Genomic DNA, 9872 nt, shown 5'->3' on the forward strand with positions numbered 1-9872 from the left:
TCGAGCTGATAAGGATTCTGAAACCCTTTTGCTTTATCCGCACTTACACCCATGCGTCCATTGAACATTTCTTATATCCGAAAAGATGCCATTTTTTCCATGGGCGTCTTCGGTCCCCTCTAAAGGACGGCTATCCTTTCTCTCTATAAGTTGTTCGATCTAATTTTCATCCTGAGTTTCACACCATAGAAAATTGATCATATGGAAGAGATGATTCCTTGAAAAGGCCGAAGGAATTTCGATATTTGGTTCAAGAAAGTAATATTTGTCTTCCCCATGGGCCATGGGACAATGTTTTTGACCATTTCGGTTTTTGAAGTGGGCAAGACCAAACTCAATTGGTAAATTAAGATAAAAAAAACAGAATTAGGTAGCAAAACGAAAGGAGAGTCTGGGGCTGGTAAGCTGAGAGCCGAATCTTCTAATTCCAGCCGCACTACCCAAGTGGCGTCTTATTCGGCTTATTGAATCTCAAGTTTATCTTTTCCCGCTGGAGATTCTAATTTCTTTGGAACTTTGGTGCCCATTGAAGTTCAAAATTATTGTCAGAGAAGCTACCAGAACTGAAAGTGTAACGACGTTGACTCTGAAAATGGCGATGGCAGGTTTGTATAGACGAGTCCTCCCTTCTCCTCCCGCCGTCGACTTCTCCTCAGATGAAGGAAAGGTAGTTATTTGCTGCCTTGCATCACTTTCAGTAGATTACCAATAGCAGTGATTCATAATAGAGTCACTTACCTGAGTTAAGCTGACGGTTCTGCTTTGGAATTAAGGGACTGAACTTTGAGACAAGGCCATCAAATTCAAAGCTAGTACAAACATTGTGTCCAATATTTGGTAAGCACACTATACATTTCATTATTAATGTTTCTTCAAGCATTTTGCAGAAGCTGTTCATTGAGGCCATTCAGGCCGGCACCATGGAAGGGTTCTACAAGTTAATCTCTAACTTCCAGACGCAGTTGGAGCCAGCATATTGTGGCTTAGCCACTCTCTCCATGGTCTTAAATGCCCTTTCCATTGACCCCAAAATAAGATGGAGAGGTGCTTCCTAATATCTTTGTTCTGTTCTAATAAAAGCTTAATTTAGATATACCGAAGTTTTTTCCAAGTCAAAAGTTTGGTGAGGTGATCCGTGGCATTGTGGATTCATTCTGCAGATTATTGATGAGTTTCTGTTGGAAATGGAGTTTCAGTACATAATGTCAGATCATACATGTCCTGTTTAAGCTTTATCAATCTTATTAATCATTGTTGATTGCAATCCCATGTTCAAATTTATCACGTCCTTTTCCTTTTAAATTTTCTCAGGTCCATGGAGATGGTTCGATGAATCTATGCTAGACTGTTGTGAGCCTTTAGAAAAAGTAAAAGCCGAAGGCATCTCGCTCGGGAAGGTTGCATGTCTTGCGCAATGTGCTGGAGCCGAAGTCCAAGCTTTTCGCACCAGCGAAACAACTCTGGATCGGTTTCGTCAGCATGTTCAAAGTTGTTCTGTTTCTGATGGTTGTCATCTCGTTTCCTCGTATCACAGAGGCACTCTCAAACAGGTAGAGGAAATTATATACAACTTCACTAACACATCTATAGAAGAGTGTAATTTCGTAGATATAGTAAGGAATTCATGTGAATTCATGCAGAATACATGTGAAGAAATAACATTAAAGTCCACCATGAAAATAATCCTGACCTACTAATGAGCTTATTACTTTTCGTTTATATGATGGCAAAAGACCGGAACTGGTCATTTTTCACCCATCGGTGGATATCATGCAGGACGTGACATGGTACTGATATTGGACGTTGCATGATTCAAGTATCCCCCTCACTGGGTTCCCCTTACAATTCTTTGGGAAGCCATGGATACCACCGATAAGCAAACAGGGCAAAAGAGAGGGTAGGTGAGGATTAGCTATTTTACCTAATAGGAAATAGACATCAGGGCTTTAATTTGAATGGTCCTGCATTCATCGTCATCTTTCAGTTACTTTCTAATGGTAAACCAGAAATGCAGTACAGTATATTGCTGTAATACGCACTTGTGCTTTGTAGGTTCATGATGATATTGAGGCCTCGGAGGGAGCGGGGATTGCTTTATAACCTGGTAAATTGTGATTGAAACTATCATTATGTATCAGGCTACCATGTCAACATGATATATTTTGACAGGCAGAAATTACTAATACACACTTCGATTGTTAAGTTTTAACTCTTTCCATGAATTGTGATATATGTTATATTGGAACTCAATATCTTTATTGCTAGCCTGGTATTCTTCCTAAACACCATGGGGATCACATGCGTGCTCATCTTCTCTAAATCAGGATGTTCAGAAATTCAGTTCTTGATGAGTTGGAATACTTTTGGTGCTTAGAAATTGCTGTTTGTCGTTGCTTGTTTCATGAGCCTAAACTTGATTATAATTTCTTATATTCACTGTAACGAGTAGGCATTTCTTCTTCATGAACTGTTCACTCGCCAACCTCAATGCAAATCGTTTTGGTTCCTGTCTTGTCTGTTCTGTCGTTAATATGGTTAACGAAGTACGCCAATGCAAAAAAATCTCTGCAGAGCTGCAAGAACGAGAGTTGGATTGGTATTGCAAAGTACTTAATGGATGATATCCCCCGTCTCTTGAAGTCTGAACACGTTAAGGACATCAGAAGACTTATCGGTGTCATATGCGAATCTCTTCCACCTGATTTTGAAAAATATATACACTGGATTGTCGAAGTTCGGAGAGCAGAGGATGCTGGGACCAATAAATGCAGGGAGGAAAAAGGAAGGCTCGATGTTATGGTAACACCGGACATGCTTGTTTTCTTCTCTCCAGTTAATCCTTGATTTATATAAAAGAATGGAGGGAAAAGGAAGGCTTGGTTTTGCATAACAAATCTATTTGGCTTGACTTCCCACCTACACAACGAACATGGCATTTGATAGTTGAACTTGAAAATAAGTAAAATCTCAACATCAATGCTTATTTGTTATACTTCGGATTACAGAATATAAGTTTCTGCAGGATGAGGTGCTGAAGCAAGTTCAGGAGACCGATCTCCACCAAGACGTGCTCGAGTTTTTATTATCATCAAGTTGTTGCACTAGACTGCCTTCATCTTTCAACGAAGAAGAAAACCTGCAGAAATTTGTGTCCAGCATCCGATGCAAATGTGCAGAGATTCTGGCTGGGAACATCGGTTGCTCAGGCTGCTCACATTGTGGGGAGACAGAAAATTGCACGAAGTGCATAAGCGCTGATGATAACAATAACAATGCCACAACAGTTTTACGTGAAACAGTAGCGTATGGCCAAAACGAGGAGAAGGTTGAAATGCTCATTCCTTTTTCTCAAGTGAAAGTGGAGCATCGTGATTCGAACGACTTGGGTGGCAACGCATGCATTAAGTTGCAGCCTGCAGGGAGCAATATTTTGACTGTGCTATTGCTAGCGTTGCCTCCTGAGACGTGGTCTCGGGTTAAAAATCCAGAGTTGCAGCAGGAGATGTACGGGATTTTTTCGACAGAGAATCTTCCACCTCTGCTTCAAGAAGAGGTGACCGTCATCTTTTGCGTCTAGTTGTTTTTTTCTTTCTTGAATCTTCTTGTTAGACGTAATGGCCACATTCAGTTTTGAGCATTATATAGCGAAGAAATGGAATAATTGTATGCAATTATGTCAATTTGTGATGATTCATGTTTCCATTCCTCACCATCAAATTGCGCATGAGTTTGCCCGGAGTCGGACTTCTGCCTTTTATCAGTATGTTTTTACTAATAATCAAACTGGTAATGTATTGCAGGTTTTGCATTTACGCCGCCAGCTTTATCTTCTGAAGAAGTGCCAGGAGAACAATGTGGTTGAGGATCTCTCCTCCCCGAGCGTGTAATAATACTCCGTCCATTTCACTCCGTTGAGTATAACTTCCCATTATCCTCAGTTCAATGTTTCTCAAGCATATGGTAGCAACATTATTAAGTGGAATCCCTTACGCAAGAAATAGCCTCATTCAGAGAGAAACTTATGAAGCTTTAAAGCTTAAGAAGATTGAGAGAGTGGAGTTGAATTCTTTACTCTCTCATGAAGTCTTTGTATAATTATTTAGTAAAAACACTTCTGGTCATGGAATTTTATAGTGTAATACGAAATGCGATCAAGTATTTTACTGAAAATTCGAGTACAATTCTGAAAATTCACGGAACCTTTTACCGACAATTTAAGTAAAAACCATGGCTAGCTTGCCGACGAACAGGCGGTGGTGTCCCCAGTGGCAATACCCCCAACCCCGATTCGCTCCAAATAACCCAATAAAAATAAAAATAAAAATAATAAAGAGGAGTGAAAAGGGAGAAGAGCAGAGAGGGCTCCGACGAATTTGGGGAAAGAAAAAGATTTTTCTCGAAAAAATTGATTCAGCCATGACAAATGGGTCATTTGAGTCGACGGGTTAAATGGATTTATCCATTTTGACTGGGTTTTAACTATAAACGAGATTTTGTAAAACCTAGCCTGGACAAGTCAGTGATTCGCAGGTTGACCGATCCAACCGGCTGAGCCGGGCCGGGTTTAAAAACACTTCTTATAATCAATTAAACAACTAGTTTGTTGGACTTTCAATTAAATAAGAAAAATCTATGTAAAATTATAAAGGTCGGAGCAAAGCATATGAATATGCCACGTAGGAAATAGTGAGAGTATAATTGTGCGACTAATCGAGTCACACAAATAAAAATGTGCAAAATGGGGTAATGTTATACTGCAACGTTGCTTATAAAAGTCAAAATGACCTAAACTAATGAAAGGTTATAATTTTCTCACACACATACACATATATACATTTGTATGTAACGGACTTTAAATAGTGACTAAAAGAGTAACTTTTCAAACACGAACTAGTATCAGTAAATAATTCCAAAATTTTTGCAAGAACAATAGCAAAATAAAATAAAAATGAAAGAAAAAAACCTACCTTAAGAGAAGCAAAGAGATTACCAGAAAAAAAAAAGAGAAGGAAAAATAATCAAGTTATGAAGAAAAAAAATTATTTGCTCTGGGTATGTAAGAGCATCATCCACAATAGGGGCCTTTGCACCGTCCTGGCTACTTCCATATAAGCAGTTGGGACGTTGCAATTTCTTTCCCCCCATTGTAGAGGGAAAATGAGCCAGGATGGTCATTGCCCGGCTCAGCAGGCTCTAATTGGAGCTTGCCGAGTGGCAGGCTTTGCCTGCCTCCACTCCTACATCAAGTTTTGCTTTTAAAGGAAGGGGAAAGAGCCGGCCTGCTACTGCCAGCGCCTAATATAAAGTTTTATTTATTTATTTATTTATTTTTATGAGGGAATCGTGAAAATTGGGGATAAGGACTCAGTGGGTCCTCATTTATTTTAGGTCTCCGATCTTTCTTATGTGGCAACAAAGGTGGGTCCCCCAAAAATGAGAATGATGGCCCAACTATGGTAAATGCTCTTAAGGACCTAGAATTATTTTGGACAACTTAGTTGTGATTGATATTAGAGTTGAATTGAATTTTAATTTTAATTGATTTGTAATAATTGTTTGCTGAATTATGAGAAAAAGCGTGAAAAATAAATAAATAGTTGAGATAAAGTAATTATTAAATAATGATTGTATTATTGACTTGTGAAAAAAGTAATGAATTGTTAAAATAATTTAGTATTAAAAACTGAATTGAATCTTTAAAAAAATTGAAGAAAAAGAGAAAAGTAATAATTGTGCTGATAAATTGAAGATAAGTGGAATTAAGTTGAGTTGAGTTAAAAAAAATTTCTAAAGCCAAACAGGACTTAGACAAGATTCGATTGTTTTGGAAAGACATGACTTATGCACTATGACAATACAAAAGTTCAAAGAAAAATATATTTGATATGTAAATTCATATTTTATATATTATTTTTCTAATTTATTACCAATTTAAGAATATTTTAAATTATGTTTAGCCCGAGCATAAGTGTTGGCCTTTTGTCTAGTTCCTAATAAATACAGTTAATTGCTTCGAATACGTTTGTGCCCAGAATATAATTTTGGGTATTACAAATTACAATACATTTTATTACGGGTATTAAACCAAATATTGTCAATATAACTTTAATAAAGCATCATTTAACATTAATAAATTAGCTAACGTAAAAATAGAGAAGAACCTCTTTCGGAAGATCAAATCCTCTCTGTTGCTTTTTACCTCTTATAATTTGTTTGGGAGTGCAGTAGGATGTTTTAAAATCACATTTTCTTATAATTTTAAGTAGATTTGGTGTTTGGTGAGAGTTTTTGAAACCACGGTTTTAGCCGAAATTGCGGTTGCAAACGTGATTTTCTCAAGTAAGTTAATAGATGCTTATGAAATATGCTTCTACTCATTCTGTTTCAAGTATTAATAATTATCTTTATTACTTTCAGCAATTTTAAATTAGTTTTTTCAAAATACTTTAATTTATTTTGAAATCAACACTTATTTTTCATAATTTTATTTCAGTACTTTTCCATCAATACTCCAAACCAACCATTTATTACAAGGATTTATTTCATATATTTATTTATCGTAACACATATTTGATGTTAAATGCAATCATAAATTACTGGTCTAGTAGTGACTAACGGACATGAAATTACATAAATATATTGTATCATACTTGATGGTCGAAAGTACCAATACACCAACATAGAAACAAACGAGAAAGAAACTTACATAAGATAAGATAGGGTGAAACGACTTGCCACATATTCTCTAAACCTCTTCATCCTCGACACTTTGAGTATCGCTGTAGGGTGAGACGAGGCTCTCAATATAAGTAGCAGATCCGAAATATGACTCCTCCTCGTCCTCATCAAAGTCGAACCTCCTTATTGCATTTTCCTTGAAATTGTATAGGTACAGTACCAATTCAGCTGAGATGATATTTCCATCTTGTGTGAAGGCGATAGGATGGAACCAACAGTAACGATTCACAGGCATCACATCCATCGGAAAACTACACCACTTGGTCCAAGAAGTCTCTTTCCCTTCCAGCTTCATCACCCATGCCTCGAAATGGGTCGTTAAGCGTCTATATACAAAGAGACACTCTCCGGTAACAACTAAGCCTTCCAAAAGCACACTCTCAAGGTCATCTGTAGCAGTCATGGGTACAGTTACAATCTCGTGGAATTTCTCCGCTGACAAGTCGAATGAGATTATTCTGCTAACCGGCTCTGATGCACTACCGCTCATTAGCCAGTGCAGGCATCCACTGGCATAAACTCCTCTGTTATAATTTCTAAGCTCAGTGCCCTCTAATAGACACCTGCAGGAATTTGTTCTCAGGGAAAAGATCACGATACTAGTTTGATTAGAATTAGCTCCACCTCCAAGATCCGCAGGACAACCCCAAACTACTTTGTAGTCGTCAGTATGAGTATCGTAACCGAATCCATAAAAGAGTTTATTATTCCAAGGAGCAACCTTAGAGTTAGGCAGCTCCCTGCAATCCCCTGTGGTTGGGTTCAATACGATCAAACCCTTGCCACTTACATGCAAGCAAACCAGACCATTGCAAGAGCCGACAACATCAATCACACATTCCCGGGGTATCTTGACAGGAAGCTTTAGCACTGTTGTAGGAGGAGCTTCGACATTGGGATCACTCAGCGATTCAATGCTTATAGACTTAAGTGGACAGTTAGCGAGGAGGACTCTCGTGCTCAAGTGTGGTTTTCGCGACAACGCACACTGGAGCTGGGATCGGATGAATGGGGGGTTCAAGATCAGCGAATGCCATTGCTTGCTGACGCACTTGAATTGGACCAGCGGTTTAATGGGCAGTCTCATAAGGATCTCGGGGAAGATATCTTTGGATAATTTTGCCATGGGCAGGTCAGATATGATAAAATTATCTGCGGGTCAATTAGACGGCCAAAAACTATTTGAGAGATGCAGTGGTGGTGAGGAAGTGAACTGTGATGCAGATTTTAACCTCAAGCTCATCTTTGCGTTTTCTTGGAAGCTTCATCTGATAGAAACCTTACTTCGGCGGTAACGATGCTCTGTCAGAAGTTGTATTGTTATTAACGTGAGGCAAATATAGCATGAGACAATCTGAACAAATCAATATGTAATATATTAAAGTAGAAGAGTGGAGTCCATAGAGTTCTATACGGTAGTCCTAAGCTCCTGCTGAAACCTCGAAAATCCTCAGCTTGTGCCATCTATATTTTGTATTTTTTTTTAAAAAAAAACCCTTTTCCTATTGATACACGTTCACCTAATAAATTCCCTTTGCCGCGCTAATAGATGTTCACCTTTCCCTCTTCTCTATACTGTTGTTTTCCCCAGACTCTTCCACCTTCTTTCTTATCCTTTTCATCTCCCAAACGGGACCCCCGAAATTCCACATCTGCAAAGAGAGACATCTTTAGAGAGAGAGAGAGAGAGAGACTGAGAGAAAGCGAGTGACTAAGTAGAGCCTGATCCATGGAGAGGTAGAGCCGACCGGCGAGCGACAGAGAGAGTGAGTCTGTGCCTGAGTGGCGATTGATGGCCAGTGGGTCACCTAGGAGAGGAGGAGAGAGGATGGTTTCTCCTTAGAGCATAGAGAAGACGAGAGGAGAATTTCACAAGAATTTTACATTTGTCTATACTAATTTCACAAGTGTATGCGTACATCATTATCATCCAGGATCAATTACACCGGTGGTTCAAAAAATTTCATAAATGTTTCAGGTTGGTCCAAAATTTTTTTTTGGTAACTTGATGGTACATTAAGTTTCAAAACCGTTTCAATGTGATATATTTCATCATCTCACGCTTGACGCCGTCAGCTACTACTGACATGGCAGATATTATGTGTCACTTTTGTTACAAGGGACTAATCATAGTGCGCCACATCATTTAAGAGAATATAAAATTTGAAAAAGTCCAATAAAAATAAAATAAAATACATAAAAATAGTAAAAATATAGAAAAATAATAACAAAAATTATTTTTAAAATTTTAAAAAACCTAAAAAATTCGGTTGCCCAAATCTGAAAAAAGGATAAAAATAAATAAAATAAACCCTAAGATTGAGTGTGAGGAGGAAGGGGTAGAAGGAAGGAGAAGGGAAGCAGAGGCGCCTCCCCTCCAACTCTGACTCAGACGCCTCGGGTGGTTCGCCTCCCCTTCTCCTTCCCCGCCTCTACCTCCAACCCCTCCGTGGGAAGTTGTAAACCCAAAAAAAAAAAATTTGTGTTGGTTTAATTGGTATATTTAGGGCGCAAAGGCAGAGAGATGGGGAGAGGGAGAGTAGAGCTGAAGAGGATAGAGAACAAGATCAACAGGCAGGTGACATTTGCAAAGAGAAAGAATGGCCTGCTCCAGAATGCTTATGAGCTCTCCATCCTCTGTGATGCTGAGGTTGCCCTCATCGTCTTCTCTACTCGCGACAAGCTCGACCAGTTCTCTCCTCCTCCTCTATTCCATCACCAAGCATCAATGATGCAAATGGCGAATTTTCTTGCGACTTCTCAGTAGTTGTCCCGAGTGAAAAGCTCCTGTTAAGCATGAGCGGGGACCAAGCTGCAAAATTGAAGGAGCTGGAGGGGAACTACGAGGAGGTAATTGATGAGAATTGTCGGGTTTTGTCCTAATACTTCAAGGAGGTGCTAAGTGATAAAGATGAAGGCAAAGGAGTCGGAGTCTTCTTTTAGGTCTCCCCCTTCTCCTTCCTTCTTCCCCTTCACCTCATCTGCCCATACCCCTCTCAGTGAGGGGCCCTTCACCCCCGATTCAGTTGAAATATTAATTAAAAAAAAATGGGAATTAGTTCAATAAAAAATTTTCTCTGAGTCTTTGTTCCTGTTTTGAATCGTGGGAAGATTGAATTAGATTGTCTCCTTTG

The 9872-nt window shown here is 38.9% G+C and overlaps 2 protein-coding genes across 2 annotated transcripts; one reads left to right on the forward strand and one right to left on the reverse strand.

The window, feature by feature from the left end:
- Positions 1-145: 145 nt before the first annotated feature.
- LOC116206756 (glutathione gamma-glutamylcysteinyltransferase 1-like) lies at positions 146-4126 on the forward strand. The gene is given in 8 exon segments (XM_031539562.1): positions 146-667; positions 888-1044; positions 1312-1550; positions 1734-1897; positions 2053-2104; positions 2572-2799; positions 3023-3553; positions 3801-4126. Coding segments are annotated over 8 exon segments (1533 nt in total). The 5' UTR covers positions 146-592; the 3' UTR covers positions 3888-4126.
- A 2461-nt stretch (positions 4127-6587) lies between these two features.
- LOC116207411 (F-box/kelch-repeat protein At3g06240-like) lies at positions 6588-8799 on the reverse strand. The gene has a single exon (XM_031540333.1). It carries the CDS (start codon positions 7862-7864, stop codon positions 6746-6748), a length of 1119 nt encoding a protein of 372 aa, XP_031396193.1. The 5' UTR covers positions 7865-8799; the 3' UTR covers positions 6588-6745.
- Positions 8800-9872: the final 1073 nt, after the last annotated feature.

This window comes from Punica granatum, chromosome 5 (genome assembly GCF_007655135.1).
Source record: "Punica granatum isolate Tunisia-2019 chromosome 5, ASM765513v2, whole genome shotgun sequence".
In the NCBI taxonomy this organism is placed as follows: Eukaryota; Viridiplantae; Streptophyta; class Magnoliopsida; order Myrtales; family Lythraceae; genus Punica; species Punica granatum.

Excerpts from the sequence above, each read along its gene's own strand:
- LOC116207411 (XM_031540333.1), bottom strand. The coding sequence starts at position 7,864 with ATGGCAAAATTATCCAAAGATATCTTCCCCGAGATCCTTATGAGACTG.